General features: G+C 38.8%; 1 protein-coding gene across 1 annotated transcript; it reads right to left on the reverse strand.

Moving 5' to 3' along the window:
- Positions 1-7,640: 7,640 nt before the first annotated feature.
- On the reverse strand, positions 7,641-17,907 carry LOC134301852 (serine/threonine-protein kinase pim-1-like). The gene is made up of 13 exons (XM_062986755.1): positions 17,859-17,907; positions 17,438-17,518; positions 17,044-17,138; positions 15,900-16,020; positions 15,716-15,766; positions 15,295-15,375; positions 14,901-14,995; positions 14,219-14,269; positions 13,751-14,126; positions 13,479-13,655; positions 12,607-12,719; positions 8,909-9,183; positions 7,641-7,807 (listed from the first exon to the last, which is right to left on the reverse strand). The coding sequence occupies exons 1-12, from the start codon at positions 17,905-17,907 to the stop codon at positions 9,112-9,114; spliced, it is 1,362 nt and encodes a 453-aa protein (XP_062842825.1). The 3' UTR covers positions 7,641-7,807; positions 8,909-9,111.
- Positions 17,908-18,092: the final 185 nt, after the last annotated feature.

An 18,092-nucleotide genomic window follows, 5' to 3' on the forward strand; every position in this document is an offset into this window, starting at 1 on the left:
GAGCTTCTCTGGTCTCCCTTTTTAAAAAAAAGAAATGATACCACGTCCAAAAATGCACGTCAACAAGTAGCGAGAGATCAAAGTGTTTGTGCGCCGATGTGCTGCGTGAAATCAAGGGGGGAAATATATGAATGAATCTGAGTGGATCTGGCAACACGAACACCCAGATAGCAAAATTATTCTGGCCCAGATCTGGCCCACTTGCCACATGGATGGACGGCGATTGGGCGGACCGCTCCCGGTTGCGAGATTTGGGCCACATGTGCACCAGATTAGGGCCACACGTCAGCCCAAAGTGAAGCACACAACTGGGCCAAATCTGGACCAGAAGCTGACCACAAGATGTGGGCCATATCTGGAACGGATCTGCACCAGACTCATTTCAGACAGTAAAATGATTCTGGCCCAGATCTGGCCCACATTCCCCGTTTTCATCCGGCTCACTTGCCGCATGGATTGACGGCACTTGGGCGGACCGCTCCCGGCCGCAGACTTGGTCATATAGACACCATTTCATAGCACTTTTTACACTCTTAAGACATGTACTTATTTTTACAGCATGTTAAGTCTACTTAAATACATGTATGCCAAACATCTAAAATATGAAATTCTTGCATAATGATAAACTCACTAGTGTTGCTAAATAAATGAGTCCTGAACACATTTTTCTGCAATGAGCTGTTGGGAAAAACCATGCAGTGTTTTAGCAATTAATAAGCAGTATATTCTGCAATTTCACTTTTGTTGCAGTCTTTACAGGCCTTCACACAGGGTACTGGAATGAAAGATTTTTTGAACTCAGGATACTTAACCTTGATTTCTATCCAAGACACAGGTGAAATTGCATCATATATAGCATATATACGTACTATATACCATCTCAATGCCATCTGAAAGCAAAAAATGGATGCAAACACTGGAATAGTGCAAAACAATTTAATTTATCTAACATTCAAACTACTGTCCTGCTTTCTGTTTCCATTGCCCTGTCCAGTATACATTTAAAATAAACACTGAAATCATAGTGCACACAATACTTGTATTTCTTTAAAACCAAAAATAACTGAAGTTACAAAAAAAGAGGATGCTGCCGTAACTTCCTCTCTTCTACTCTGTCCAATACAACGGTCAGAATGAAACTCAGGAACAAGTGAATATTTGCAAACAGCACCAACATCTTTAACAATCAAATAGTCCAAAGTTAACAAAGAGAAATTCTCTCCTTCTGTCCGTTGCATAGACAGCATCCAAGTAGGACCAGAGAGCTACAAATGATAAGAAGAGGGGGGGACCTTACAAGACAGACCGTCTCTCCTGCCATAACCTCCTCCCTCCTTCTCTGTCTATTGCTAAATGTAGCCATCTTTTTATGTAGAACTCAATTTATTGATTTGTTGCCAGTCTGGTGAGCCGATTTCTTCTAACAGCTCCTTTATGGAAAAAACAAACAAACAACAACAACAACAACAAAAAAACAGAGGTTATAATGCTTAGTAAAGCAAGTGTGATTATAGAATTTTATCAATACATTTCAAATGAAATTGGAAATGTGACTCATAAATGCACTACTGAGCTCAAAATTTTAATTTAAATCCATCTGCCGTTTTAACAAAATGTTTAAAATAGCTGTTGCCTTTTATCCTTTTTAAAATGAAAAATGTTAACCATGCGAAATTAACCTTTTCACACTCATGCTGAATTTAACACTTCCTTTATCACAGCTGACATTTTCTTTTAATCTCATTCTGATTTACTGACAACTTCTCATAACTTTTCAAATGGGTCAACATCTTAACAAATCCACATCATTTTACCTCACACACCAAACAATGCATTTCGATATAAAATCTACTCTTTCGCTTAAACCCTTAATTTCTATTTTTTCATTCCTTAAGTTGTAGTGGAACAAAAGTGGGCAAGAAGTACACTATTTGTATCACACAGAAACATTGTGGCTTTAAAGCATTAAGTCAATTTCAAAGAAATCAGAGTTTATGGTAACCAAACAAGTCAGTAGTACAATACAGCACTTACCAGCAATCACATCTTTTAGTAACAAGCTGTTGAATGCCGTTTTCCCATTTATGCCCCGCCAGTTCAACTTCTTGGCCAGACAGTTAGCCACAGTTCGCTTCATAATTCGCCACACGGTATCCTTCAGGTCCACCCCTCCATTAAGCCCCAAAGCATTGATCTGCAAACAATTATGCACTAACTGTGTGTCCAAGATACAGACCTTTCATCAAGAAAAGTCAGAAAGACGTTTTTGCTCTTTTTGATAGGGAGGTCATCATCACTTTCACTGTCAAGAAGTCTTCTGTTGGGTCTTGTGAGGGGAATACATAGAAAACTAAATTATTTTAAATGACAAGAATTACAATATAGGAAAATAACTTTTAACTAATTTACATTTTTTTTCTCTTGGATTTTTTTGCCATTGTGTCATCTTGATCTTCTTCCGCTGTGTGGATGTCGGTCATGGCTTCTGCCTCAGGGAGTTTCAAACGTGCACTGTTATAGTTGTCTGAAGTGAAACAAAGGAAAAAAGGGCAAATTTTGTTAAATGAGTTGCAAGTACAGTTTGAACTCCTTGTAGACAGAAGAAACCATTTCCACAACGCAAAAAACTTTCTACAATGTACATTAATTTGAAGGTACGTCTCCACAAGTATTAACCAGAGTTAAACTCCATCAATCTGCAAATAAATCCTTTATGTACATACCAGTTGTATATAAAATCTTTATACTGAATGACTCCCAATGGTCTCCAGGCTGCTCTAGATTCCGTGTAGTTCTCATGATGTCACTCATTTTATATGTCAGCGGCCACTGACATATACAGTGGGGGAAATAAGTATTTGATCCCCTGCTGATTTTGTAAGTTTACCCCCTTACAAAGACTTGAACAGTCTATAATTTTTATGGAAGGTTTATTTTAACAGAGAGAGACAGAATATCAACAAAACATCCAGAAAAAAAAACATTAAATAAAAGTTATAAATTAATTTGTATTTAATTAAGGGAAATAAGTATTTGATCCCCTACCAACCAGCAAGAATTCTGACCCCCACAGACCGGTTATGTGCCCATGAGTCACACAAATTAGTCCTGTCCCTGTATAAAAGACTCCTGTCACAGAATCAGTTTCTTCCGTTCAAATCTCTCGACCACCATGGACAAGACCAAAGAGCTATCAAAGGACGTCAGGGACAAGATTGTAGACCTGCACAAGGCTGGAATGGGCTACAAGACCATCAGCAAGAAGCTTGGTGAGAAAGAGACCACTGTTGGTGCGATCATTCGAAAATGGAGGAAATACAAGATCACAGTCAATCACCCTCGCTCTGGAGCTCCATGCAAGATCTCACCTGGTGGGGTAAGAATGATTCTGAGAAAGGTGAGGTCAGTCCAGAATTACACGGGAGGAGCTTGTCAATGATCTCAAGGGAGCTGGGAGCAGAGAAATGCTGGATATGACCCCAAGAACACCATCCCCACCGGGCATTTCTTTGCCTCCAAACACGGCGAGTGGAGTTGATGCCAAAGAGCTCAATTTTGGTCTCATCTGACCATATCACATTCTCCCAAGCTTTCTCTGAATCATTCAGGTGTTCATTGGCAAACTTCAGACGGGCCTGTACATGAGCCTTCTTGAGCAGAGGGACTTTGCGGGCACTGCAGGATCTCAATCCATTACGGCGAAGTGTGTTACTAATGTTTTTTTTACCGAGGGTACGGATTACTAAACCGAGGGTATGGATTACTAAACCGAGGGTACGGATTACTAAACCGAGGGTACGGATTACTAAGCGGAGGGTACGGATTACTAAACCGAGGGTACGGATTACTAAACCGTGCGTACGGTTTACTAAACCGAGGGTACGGATTACGCTCTTCATATATATTTTTTTCCTTAGTGACCCCTAAGGGGCTCCGTAACAGCTAGCTAGGTGAACCATAAAATTATTCTTATAAAACGGATAGTTCCGGTCCTAAAATCTGATTGGCTGAGCCGCATTCGAAGCCGTTGTAAAATCCCCGATAAACGCACACCTAGGACCACCTCACATCATTCCATATTAATACGCCACTGAATAGAGAAAGTTAATGTTATTTTCGCCCTCATGTTGCTTAGCAACACTGTTAATCGAACTATTTTGCGTCGCGGAAGAATGCTTTATTGTAAGTTTATACACAATAAATACATTTATGAATTAAACATTGTTGTATTTATTATATTTTATGTTGACCGCCGTTTTATAAAAGCAATAAGCCACTCGAGACCGTGTATTACTGTTATGATTTTAGCACGGGGAAAGAAGTTTTACTGCAAAAACGTCATCCCTGTGCTAAAATCACAGTAATGCACGGCCTCTCGTGGCTTATTGCTTTAACTTACCAGTTTGGGCGTCAGAAGTTGCTGCTCTGCTCCTCAATCAACGTTGCCTTGTGCTGCGCATGCGCGTTCGGTTCAACCGCTGTGTTCCCAATAAGTGCGTTATTTTACAATCATAGAGCTGCATGATATGCTAAAGTAAAACATTCTAAATAATATTTGATGCAGAATTATTTACTTCTTTTACAGCATTGTCTTGTTTTACCTCTTCAGATCATATTGTCAGGCTGAAGCAGCCTCTCACTTTGTGGCTGAATACCTTCCAACTCCTGTAGTGCACTACAAGCCCATCGATCCTAGTGTATTTTATAGAACACTGTGTAGGAAGGGGGTGCTGTTTGAGATTCAGCCCATGTAGTGTTAATAAATTCCACTGCTGGTTCTTGTGATTAAACTCAGATGCTTGTTAATGTGATCTGAATGTGATGTAAATGTAAACAGGCTATATATGTACGGTGTGTGGTTGAAACATACCCTCACCTTACTAGCTTGGAAGTTTTTGTTCCACCTTTAATCTTGCAGCAGCAATATATATATATATATATATATATATAAAGCATGTTTTATATGTTTATATGTTGGTGCGGATTATTTGAGAACAATTTCTTTTGAAGCTTGACTTAAATGCACACTCCTTCATTTTCGTTGAATGATTTTATTTTGATTTATGTTGGTTTACATGGTTTGTACATCTGTTTTGGAACTTGTGGGCTATATGAGTTTTTTTTATATGTGGGCCACTTATGGCACACATGTAGGTAACACTGCCACATCTCTACCAGAAGTGGACCACATATGTTTTGGAACTTGTGGGCCATATGAGTTTTTTTATATGTGGGCCACTTATGGCACACATGTAGGTAACACTGCCACATCTCTACCAGAAGTGGACCACATATGTTTTGGAACTTGTGGGCCATATGAGTTTTTTTATATGTGGGCCACTTACGGAACACGTGTAGGTAACACTGTCATATCTTTGCCAGAAGTGGACCAGATGTGTTTTGGGACATGTGGGCCAATTGTGTGTTTTCAATATGAGGGCCACCTTTGGCTCACATGCAGTTTGCCAGTCCCGACAGTGGGCCAGCAATGCCATATCTCCAGGAGTGGCCCACATCCGTATGCTATCTGGGTATGGATTGTGCAAGTTAATTAATACTTTTGCAATGCAGCGTGGGTGTTATGTTTTGTAGAGGACGATCAAATCAGAAATACTGTAAAACTTGTGTGTGCCGGTGTATTCTGATATAAACTATATTAATTAAGCCCCTGTCCCAGTGTTTACACTTCTCTCCTGCGTTTCCCCTCACACCGTATCTTGTGTTCTCATTGGCTGTTCGACATGTCACTCATTCCCAGTCGTACAACTCGGATCAGATATCTGGCTTGCTAGAAAATTGAATCCAGTCGCCGAGCGGTACCAGCCCTTCTCAAAGTCCTCCAGTATAAACCAAACCGCCAGCACTACCAGCTCAAACAGAAACAGCTTTCCTCCTCCTCCCAGCAGAACACTCCTCCTCCTTCCACTCCTCCAAGTCCTGTACCAATAGTGCACCAGTCTGGCACACTGAAACACCAGAGCTGGGATCTCGAATACATTGTGTCGAATCTCAGCTCTGCCTGCCGGTTGGGCTGAGCAGCCACATGAACAACGATTGGCCTGTTGTTCATATAGGGGTGGGATATTAAAAAAGCAGGATGGGGACTCTCTCATAACTAATGCAATTATGACCTCTGCTGACTGATTGATGGCGCCTGCACACAGACAGGAAAAGAGTGCTGTCAGGATGAGTGTAGGTGACAAAAATGCATACGGCTGCTGGCCACATGTCGGAGGGGGCATGGGTTAGCTTTGTTCTTCTCAATCAGAGCGGGGATCGGCATTGGTGGAGAGGAAGCGTGACACAATCGGGCAATTGGACGCGCTAAAAAGGGAGAAAAAGGGGAGAAAATGCATAAAGAAAATATATTTTTAAAAATATATATCTTTCTGCTCACTGTACTGGCTGTTAGTGGACGTCGTTGGCGAATATGTATATAAACAATCTGTCTATATACAGGGTCTGTCTGAAAACCTAGTGATCTCTCTACATAGACACATTTTACATCATCCTACACTCCTGAGAAGAGGGCATGTCTAAATTCCTAGATTCCTTAAAATGCTCCTACTGAGGTGCCTTAATTCTGAGTGATAATCTGACTGAATGTATTTGGACTTTTGGGAGGAAACCCATGCAGACACAGGGAGAACACACAAACTCCACACAGAAATGACCCTGGCCTCCAGCCCTGGAATCAAACCCAGTCCTTTCTTGCTGTGAGGCAGCAGCGTTGCCCAGATTTAGATTGTTATGGAATGTTGAATTCAAGACGTCATTATGATTGACTAATGTCACGACTCCAGTCTCTATGTTCTCCTGGAAGCTGGAACTCAGGTACCCCTGCCACGCCCCTCTCTCTGGGAGCACTCTCAGTCTCCTGCCAGGCCCCCTTCGTTGTGATTGGTTGTTGCGATTAGCAAAAGACATATAAGGAGGCTGCTTTGAAGGACTGATTGGAGACTATTTTGCTTCTGAACTTTAAATTTGGATTTTGCCTGATTCTGTCCGTTTGCTTGTTTTTATTTGGTTTTGGTTTGTTTGATTTCCTTTGATTAACTTTGTAGTGACTTTGATCTGGTTTGCTCCTTGCTCATGTTATTTTGATTTTGATTTTGATTGAATTTTGAATTTGCCTTTAACTTTGTCCTGTTGGTTCAGTTTGCTTTTGGATTTTGCCTTTTCACTATTTTGACTTTTACTCTGTCTGCCCACCTGCTTTTTTCTTTGCATTTGCCTTGTTTTTGGTTTGTTGTTTAGTTTCTGTTAGTTAGCTCCTGTCCGTTTGTCAATGTCTGTTTGCTGCTGTTCATGCTTTGTTTAGTCTTGTTTCTGTGTTAGTCTAGTTGTTCTTTAGATTAGGGTTTAGGTTTGCCTTTGTTCTTGCATGTGTAGATTAGTATTTAGCTTAGTTTAGTATTTAGCTTAGTTTTGCATTTAGCTCAGTTTAAAATTAGCATTGTGTTTAGATTAGTTAATTAGCATTTAGCATAGGTTGTGTGTTTAGTTTTGTGTACCCTTGTCTTGTCTTTTGTTACTATTAAATATCTTTATTTTGTACGTGTGTGTGTGGGTGTGTCTGCCCCCTCTTGTCTCGTCATAGCCCATAAAGCATTTTACCTAAAGTAATAACACACACACAATTACATAGTTCATGTCTTTATTATACAATGTAATTATTTACAGTCGAGCTTTTTACTGGTAAAACTAACATATATAACATATATCCTAAAGCTGCTGATAACAAGTTGCATAATGGTAAGAAGGTCTCCTCAGTCTCCTCAGCTTTCAAAGAGAGATGCTTGTTTACCTGCAAATAATAGTAAAAAAAAAACAAGAAATACCATTATACACAATCCAGCCCAGTAAGTGTGGAAAATATTCATTTAAAGAAAATTTACTGTTACGGTATTTTTTCATGTCCAGGAGATCCTGTGAATATTGATTTCAAAATATAAAGAAGCATTAAATGAATTACACCAGGCTGTGTTTTTATTTATGTTTGTTTTTTATACATCACCTGACTTAATGCTTCTACATATGAGTACAGTGGAGTGTACAGTGATCGGTGAGCTGGATCCGATTCATCAAACCCATCGTACACCTGCTAACATCATACACACTACAACAAGATCTAGCTGGTATTACTCATCATTTTAAGTAGTCAAAGATCTATGTAGTACGACGGTGTATTAGAGCCACTTTAAAGAAAGTTTCGATTTCGAGATTAAAGTCGAAATGATTTCGAGATTAAAGTCGTATGTTTCCTACGTATAGCAACCTCCTTGTGTTAAAATGAGGGATGTTCATGAAGTTATACTTTTGTATCGGTTTCACAAATAAAGAAATCCTAAATCTCCTGTAATATCAGCACCAGTCTGTTATTAGTATAAGGACGCTGAAACGGCTTTGCAATAAACTGTGTTTATTTAGAAGAATGTGCACAATGCGTCGTCGCCAGTACCTCAACCGAGCCTTATGGACTCGTACGATAAACTAAACCCGTATGGCATTGCTATAAATGCTGGATAACTACAGTAACGAGCATTGAAGGCTGCCCTTAGCGCTTGCATGCCGATCCAGGTACTGAGACCCGTGCTTTTCTGAACTGACAAAGCTTTTCTGAACTGCTTTTCCACTTAATTCTCATAATATTTTGACTTTATTCTCATAATATTTTGACTTTATTCTCATAATATTTTGACTTTTATCTCGAAATCAAAACTTATACGACTTTGATCTCGAAATCAAAACTTAAAAATATTTTTTGGTGTCCCTAATACACCATCGTAATGTAGTATATGTATAATTTAAGTAGATTTAGTCTTTACCCCTAAATCCAGCACTCATGTTTATCTGATTCTGTATAACAGGATCATATTGAACTGGTTCTTCTTAAACGCCTACTTACCTACTGCCAGTGTTCTTGAATCACATTCTGCGGTTAGATCTTCTTTTTCCTGGTAAACTAGTAAAAGCTTTATTAGTTTCATTGTTTTTACTGTTACCTGCAACCTTAGGAAACCTGTACAATTATAAATCCTGTACAATTATAAATCCTGTACAATTACAAATCCGGTACAATTACAAATCCTGTACAAATAGAAGACAGTTTTATGAGACGTGGTGATTGTTATGACTGTTACTGCTCTGCTCACTCATCTGCGTCTCAGGATCTACGTCTGTCTGTAAAATAAAGAAGACAAGAAGATAAAAAATATCAACACAGAGGGTTATATACAGAAGCGTATTACTGCCACACAAATAAATAAAAAAAAGCCGTCAATATGTTGTTATAACAAGAAAAGGATCTCGTTAAAATGAGAAAAGTGCAGACATTTAAGATACTGTAGCTTGTAACCATGAAGATTCTCCATTAGGAATAGTGCAATGTCTAAGATATCTGACCGGTTTTCACGTCTATATAAAGACTGAGATTTAAGAATCCATTGCAGTGTTCGAATACTAATAAAAATACCATCTCAGTGACACCAAAATTTCACTGTGGCTTAAGCCAAGCATGAAGTAAAATTTGATTAATTCAGTCAACTGCACCATTTAAGGTGAATCATATACACAAAAGACCATAGACGTATTTCCTGTGATTGTGATATACAGTGGACCCTTGACTTACGAATTTAATTGGTTCTGAAGGGCTGTTCTTAAGTCAAAATGTTCATTAGTTAAACCTATTTTTCCCATAAGCAATAATGTAAATAGAATTAATCCGTGCCAGACCTCCCAAACAACCCCCTTATCTAACCTGTCTGATGTCTTAAATGGTCTTTTTTGTTATAAATACAGTAACGTATATTTCCCTTAAATCTTAAATTATAGAATAGATAATACTGTAATAAACAATAATAAACCACAATACACAGTAGTACTTTAAATAAAACACATCACATCACATTTCAGTACGTGTGCTGTATCATACACCATAATACATTTTCTTCTTTTATAAAATGTTTCTACCAGAAACAACAATAACTCTCATATTTCTCTATTATTTCCTTCTTTATTTCAATAGTGTTGTATTTTGTAAGTGTAATTGCACGAAAGAAAGAATACTTTACTCAGCGATTTCCTTCTTCTCTCTCACTCACTGTCCCCGCTGTCTGATACACAGTGACAGCTACTGGCAGGAGTAATTATACAACAACAAATGTAATAGATTTGTTCATTTTCTCACCACTGCACTTCCTCTGCACCTTCTTTGAGGCCATTTTAATATTGAATTTTACAAAAGATAAAGAAAACACCAAAAAAAAAAAAAAAACAGTCCGCTGTCCGCTGACTGTATATATATATATATATATATATATATATATATATATATATATATATATATATATATATATATATACAGGTATATATATATATACAGTATATATATATATATATATATATACAGTGTATCACAAAAGTGAGTACACCCCTCACATTTCTGCAGATATTTAAGTATATCTTTTCATGGGACAACACTGACAAAATGACACTTTGACACAATGAAAAGTAGTCTGTGTGCAGCTTATATAACAGTGTAAATTTATTCTTCCCTCAAAATAACTCAATATACAGCCATTAATGTCTAAACCACCGGCAACAAAAGTGAGTACACCCCTTAGTGAAAGTTCCTGAAGTGTTAATATTTTGTGTGGCCACCATTATTTCCCAGAACTGCCTTAACTCTCCTGGGCATGGAGTTTACCAGAGCTTCACAGGTTGCCACTGGAATGCTTTTCCACTCCTCCATGACGACATCACGGAGCTGGCGGATATTCGAGACTTTGCGCTCCTCCACCTTCCGCTTGAGGATGCCCCAAAGATGTTCTATTGGGTTTAGGTCTGGAGACATGCTTGGCCAGTCCATCACCTTTAGCCTCAGCCTCTTCAATAAAGCAGTGGTCGTCTTAAAGGTGTGTTTGGGGTCATTATCATGCTGGAACACTGCCCTGCGACCCAGTTTCCGGAGGGAGGGAATCATGCTCTGCTTCAGTATTTCACAGTACATATTGGAGTTCATGTGTCCCTCAATGAAATGTAACTCCCCAACACCTGCTGCACTCATGCAGCCCCAGACCATGGCATTCCCACCACCATGCTTGACTGTAGGCATGACACACTTATCTTTGTACTCCTCACCTGATTGCCGCCACACATGCTTGAGACCATCTGAACCAAACAAATTAATCTTGGTCTCATCAGACAATAGGACATGGTTCCAGTAATCCATGTCCTTTGTTGACATGTTTTCAGCAAACTGTTTGCGGGCTTTCTTGTGTAGAGGCTTCCTTCTGTGGTGACAGCCATGCAGACCAATTTGATGTAGTGTGCGGCGTATGGTCTGAGCACTGACAGGCTGACCCCCCACCTTTTCAATCTCTGCAGCAATGCTGACAGCACTCCTGCACCTATCTTTCAAAGACAGCAGTTGGATGTGACGCTGAGCACGTGCACTCAGCTTCTTCGGACGACCAACGCGAGGTCTGTTCTGAGTGGACCCTGCTCTTTTAAAACGCTGGATGATCTTGGCCACTGTGCTGCAGCTCAGTTTCAGGGTGTTGGCAATCTTCTTGTAGCCTTGGCCATCTTCATGTAGCGCAACAATTCGTCTTTTAAGATCCTCAGAGAGTTCTTTGCCATGAGGTGCCATGTTGGAACTTTCAGTGACCAGTATGAGAGAGTGTGAGAGCTGTACTACTAAATTAAACACACCTGCTTCCTATGCACACCTGAGACCTAGTAACACTAACAAGTCACATGACATTTTGGAGGGAAAATGACAAGCAGTGCTCAATTTGGACATTTAGGGGTGTAGTCTCTTAGGGGTGTACTCACTTTTGTTGCCGGTGGTTTAGACATTAATGGCTGTATATTGAGTTATTTTGAGGGAAGAATAAATTTACACTGTTATATAAGCTGCACACAGACTACTTTTCATTGTGTCAAAGTGTCATTTTGTCAGTGTTGTCCCATGAAAAGATATACTTAAATATCTGCAGAAATGTGAGGGGTGTACTCACTTTTGTGATACACTGTATATATATAGAGAGAGAGAGAGAGAGAGAGAGTAAGTAAGTAAGTAAGTAATTTATTTATAAAGCACATTTACAACCAAAGTGCTGTACATGTTGAAACATAAAACACACATATAAAAAAAATAAAAAAAATAAAAAATAAAAGAGAGAGAGAGAGAGAGAGAGAGAGAGAGAGAGAGAGAGAGATGGTCGGAGTCAACTGTTCGTGACATCACGTGTTTTGCGAATTTCGGTTAGTAATACAAAATTTGTTTGTACGTTAAGTTGAAACAGATCGTTCGTAACCCGAAATGTTCGTATGGTAAACTGTTCGTAACTCAAGGTTCTACTGTACGTTGTTTTAACAGATCCTTTTCTCAATTATAACAACATACTGACGTTTTTTTTTTCATCTGTGTGGCAGCAATACTGTACTTATACAGTAGAATGAAACGAATGCTTGATAAGTTTACATTTTAACATTGGAACCTGTACTTTTGTAATATTGTAATATAATCCGTGAGATCTAGGCAACATTACTGTAACGTCTCTTAGCTAATGATCTCTGTTTTATTTTATTTGGACTAACCTGGACTTGATATTCACGTTCCTTTTCAAACCACTCGTCCTGAAGGATCTCTTCCAGGCTTGGACGCTTACTGGGATTTTTCTGAAGGCATTTTTCAATCAGACTACTGCAGGCTGTGAGTGCAATAATAATTCAATTTGTTACTTTAACCAAGAAAATAATGTTCAAAAATTATTTCTTTGCATTTCTTAGTTTCTTGGGACTAAACCAACAACAAACAATGAATATTTTTACTAGTGCGCACAGTATTTTTAATAAGCCTCGACCAAACAGTTAAGATGATCACGAATATGATTTTTTTCATGGATGATTTGTGTAAGTTAACATATAGGTTTGAAAGTCGATACGGCTCAAACAAGATTTTTTAAATACAGCTAATTTGTACACAAGTATTTAGACTCAAATGGTTGAGCAGACAAATCAGGGGTTAATACATTTTCTGACATAGTATTGACTTTTGGGCGGCGCAGTGGCTCGGTGGGTAGCACTGTCATCTCACAGCAAGAAGGTCCTGGGTCCTTTCTGTGCAGTGAGTTTGCATGTTCTCCCCGTGTCTGTGTGGGTTTCCTCCGGGAGCTCCGGTTTCCTCCCACAGTCCAAAAACATGCAGTCAGGTTCATTGGAGACATTGGAGACATTACCCTATAGGTGAATGTGTGTATGTGTGTGTGTGTGTGTGTGTGTGTGCCCTGCGATGGACTGGCACCCCATCCAGGGTGGTACTGTGTACCTTGCACCCATTGTCCAATTGGATAAGCAGTTAAGAAAGTGAGTGAGTGAGTATTGACTTATTGACATACTGAAAATTCAAAATATAGTTTGTGTGAATGTAAGAATATTGTTATGTGAAAATTTTGTAAATATTTTCTTACCCTTAGACACACCATGTTTAAAAAACAAACGCCCATCAACAATCTGCTTATTAGTCCGAAAAGGCAAGCGTCCACAAACCAACAGAAACAGCAATACACCTAGACTCCAGACAGCTGCAGGGCAGCCATGATATTCTTCAATTGTAATCCACTCAGGTGGAGCATATAGCCTCGTTCCTACATGAACAGAGAAGAAACACTTATAAATAAGTTTCTTCCCCTAAAACCGGTTTATCCTGTGCTGTAAACGTTCACCCCTAATGTGTACTTACCTGCAAATGTTTTGTAGGGAGTTTCCTTGAGAAGGTCACCGCAGCCGAAGTCTATCAGCTTGACCTCTAGAGTATCTGTGTTTATAAGGACGTTCTGAAGCTTGATGTCCCTATGTAAGACCCCACGATCATGGCAGTGACGTGTAGCCAGAACCACCTGCCACATGATGTGTCGAGCGAGCTCCATACTCAGTTTGTCTTTACTGGTTACTAAGTGTAAGAGGTCTATGCAGGGAACGGGTCGCTCCAGAATCAGGATGTGTTGCTGAGGCGTGTCAAACCACTCCAGAAGCTTTAGCACGTGTGGACTGCAAGGCGGCCTGGACACCATCTGCATAAATGCCACCTCTACAGGAAGCGAGTCCGTCTCCTCGGGCTAATAGTATAAGAGACGAGGCGAGTAAGAGTTTTAGAGTCGATAGATTTAACCTTAGATAAGCAGGCAGGTAAACTGAAAATGTCACTTACAATAGTGGTAAATCGTTGGTAGTGAGTCTTCGACACATATTTGATGGCAACCTATACACACAAGTAAAATATTAGTAGATTTTTAATACAAGTGTTATTGTAACATACTCGTCCTCACCAAACAAATCAAATCATGTCTTTTTTTTCTTTATGCACTTTTCTCCCTTTTTTCTCCCTTTTTAGCGCGTCCAATTGCCCGATTGCATCATGCTTCCTCTCCACCAATGCCGATGCCTGGCTCTGATTGAGGAGAACGAAGCTAACCCACGCCCCCTCTGACACATGGGCAGCATGCCGTATGCATCTTATCACCTACACTTTGACAAGTGCAGTGCAGCTCAGCGGTGTGTACGGAGAGCGTAAACAACTCCATGAATCAGTGCTCATGTGTTCCAAAGTGCAGTCGTGGGTCAGTCCTGTATAAACCAATCAGAGCTTCCGAATTCAGATTTTGGGCAGAATTTCAGTTGTTCTTCTAATCCAAAGCAATAAATAAAAAAAAAACTCTCTCTTGATTGGTTGTAGAGGTATAAGTGACAGTTTAGTGAACGAATTACCAGTTTTAGCTTTTTACCACAAAAGCCGAATAACCTTTATTATGTAAATGCACATATACTGTCAGAAGATTGAAGAAGTTTGAAGATTGTATTGACATGATAAAAACAGTACAGCTGATACTCACCTGCTTCCCATCTGCCTTACAAACTCCTTCATAGACCGAACCACAGCCTCCTTTTCCCAGCAGCTTTCCAGTGCTATACTGGCTATCAAAACTCTCTGTGAATGATTTATTTGATAGAAGTTATGTTTAGTAAATAATATCATTTATATCAGGCAAAGATTCAGCTCTATATTACTAAAGCCTGTCAGCAATATATAACGTGTTAATATGTTAATATGACCAAAAGTCATGTTGGAACAAGATAGGGCTAAATAGTGTTAAAACATATGAATCATATTAGAGAATTGATAGCAATGATGTGCATGAAACACTAAACAAACTCAATTATGAAACCTCACCAGTTTACCCACATGAAAGAAAATATGTAACAGGGATTAGTGGAGATGTGGCTGACCTTTGTGGTTCAGGTTGTTTAGGTTTGTGTTGGTGGTCATTTCCTCTTGGCGTCCTTCGTTGTCGATTTTTCCTTCAGCATCTTTAACACACACACCTTTTCTATTAGTATCAGCAATCATGTATTATATATACCAATTACAAGTCATTGTCTAAGGGTTAAGCATGCAGTCAGTATTTCACTGCTAATATAACATATACACACCTACGCTTTGTAGGTCTCAAAAATATATTATGCCAGTTAAAGACACTAAAGTCATCCTGGCTTATTGACTACATTTGTGTAAATGTAGAATTATTATTTAAAAAATGTGAGAGTTTAAATAAAGAAAAAACATTAACCCAAGCCCATAGAGAGCTGGGTATGTGAAAAACACCGGCATAATAGGTGATGCTGGTAGCATGGATCTTGCTATACTTACCATTGTTCTCAACAGCAGCATCACAGATAACTTCTCTAAGACTGGCCATAGCTACATCGGTCAAAGATTGAAAGGATGCAGGGTTAAAAGAAAGAAAAGCCAAAAAGTTAGATTTCTGATGGAGGAAAATTAGTTCTTAATAGTCTGCTCAGATTGTTGGACTGAAATGTGGTTTTGAAGGTACCTGGAGGTTTAGATGATGCTTGTGGTTGGTGGGAGTCTTCCAAGACCTCCAACTTCATTTCTCCATTCGATACGATTTGAATGGAACTTGACTCAGAACGATTTTTGCACCCTTCTGATTTCTGTCAAACACATTAAACTAGTGTTAAATACTCACTCACTCACTCACTCACTCACTTTACTTACTTACTTCACTCACTTATTACTTACTTAATATTTCTTCTGTACCTTGAGCTTATTTAATTAATAATTTTGAACTGAGTCTTTTATTTACTTAACACCTTTTTTTTCTATTGTACCTTGAGCTGTTGTAATACTTGACTTTCCCTCTGGGATTAATAAAGTGATCTACGTATCTATCTCTCACTTAACCGTTTATCCAATTAGGGTCACGGGGGGGGGGGGGGGATTTTGGGCAGAATTTCAGTTGTTCTTCTAATCCAAAGCAATAAATAAAATAAAAACTCTCTCTTGATTGGTTGTAGAGGTATAAGTGACAGTTTAGTGAACGAATTACCAGTTTTAGCTTTTTACCACGAAAGCCGAGAGAATAAATGATCCCACTAAAACGGTTTTAATTAGTTACATGGACAAACACATGCGAATGTGGATTTATATATTCTGGAAATGTTCTGGAAATATTCTTGAAACATACAATATGGCCTCCAAGAAGAAACACAAGTGGATTATATCCCTAATTGAACAACACACGGATATAGATTTGGGTTTAATTTGAAGAAGAGAAGCTCAGGTAAGCAGCGGCTATGATTTTATGCTGCTGTGCTGTTGATCGGGGTGGCGGTGCTGCTGTTTAGCATGCACTTTCATTTTGCAATGATAGTAAAGTATTAACAAATATTAAACTATTTCTGGAATTTTTAAAACTTAATAATATGAAGTTAAACAAACAGCATAAATTTGAACAGACAGTCGCACACACTTCCAGTTTAAGGTAAAAGTCAAGTTTAAAGGTACAAATATCTCAACGAAGGGCGTCGAGTGTCAAAGATTTAGAGTTTAGGGGACATCGAGTTACAAGGTACTGCTGGATAACCTTTATTATGTAAATGCACATATACTGTCAGAAGCTTGAAGAAGTTTGAAGATTGTATTGACATGATAAAAACAGTACAGCTGATACTCACCTGCTTCCCATCTGCCTTACAAACTCCTTCATAGACCGAACCACAGCCTCCTTTTCCCGGCAGCTTTCCAGTGCTATACTGGCTATCAAAACTCTCTGTGAATGATTTATTTGATAGAAGTTATGTTTAGTAAATAATATCATTTATATCAGGCAAAGATTCAGCTCTATATTACTAAAGCCTGTCAGCAATATATAACGTGTTAATATGTTAATATGACCAAAAGTCATGTTGGAACAAGATAGGGCTAAACAGGGTTAAAACATATGAATCATATTAGAGAATTGATAGCAATGATGTGCATGAAACACTAAACACACTTAATTATGAAACCTCACCAGTTTACCCACATGAAAGAAAATATGTAACAGGGATTAGTGGAGATGTGGCTAACCTTTGTGGTTCAGGTTGTTTATGTTTGTGTTGGTGGTCATTTCCTCTTGGCGTCCTTCATTGTTAATTTTTCCTTCAGCATCTTTAACACACACACCTTTTCTATTAGTATCAGCAATCATGTATTATATATACCAATTACAAGTCATTGTCTAAGGGTTAAGCATGCAGTCAGTATTTCACTGCTAATATAACATATACACACCTACGCTTTGTAGGTCTCAAAAATATATTATGCCAGTTAAAGACACTAAAGTTGTCCTGGCTTATTGACTACATTTGTGTAAATGTAGAATTATTATTTAAAAAATGTGAGAGTTTAAATAAAGAAAAAACATCAACCCAAGCCCATAGAGAGCTGGGTATGTGAAAAACACCGGCATAATAGGTGATGCTGGTAGCATGGATCTTGCTATACTTACCATTGTTCTCAACAGCAGCATCACAGATAACTTCTCTAAGACTGGCCATAGCTACATCGGTCAAAGTTTGAAAGGATGCAGGGTTAAAAGAAAGAAAAGCCAAAAAGTTAGATTTCTGATGGAGGAAAATTAGTTCTTAATAGTCTGCTCAGATTGTTGGACTGAAATGTGGTTTTGAAGGTACCTGGAGGTTTAGATGATGCTTGTGGTTGGTGGGAGTCTTCCAAGACCTCC

The sequence above is a fragment of the Trichomycterus rosablanca genome, chromosome 2 (genome assembly GCF_030014385.1).
Source record: "Trichomycterus rosablanca isolate fTriRos1 chromosome 2, fTriRos1.hap1, whole genome shotgun sequence".
NCBI lineage: Eukaryota > Metazoa > Chordata > Actinopteri > Siluriformes > Trichomycteridae > Trichomycterus > Trichomycterus rosablanca.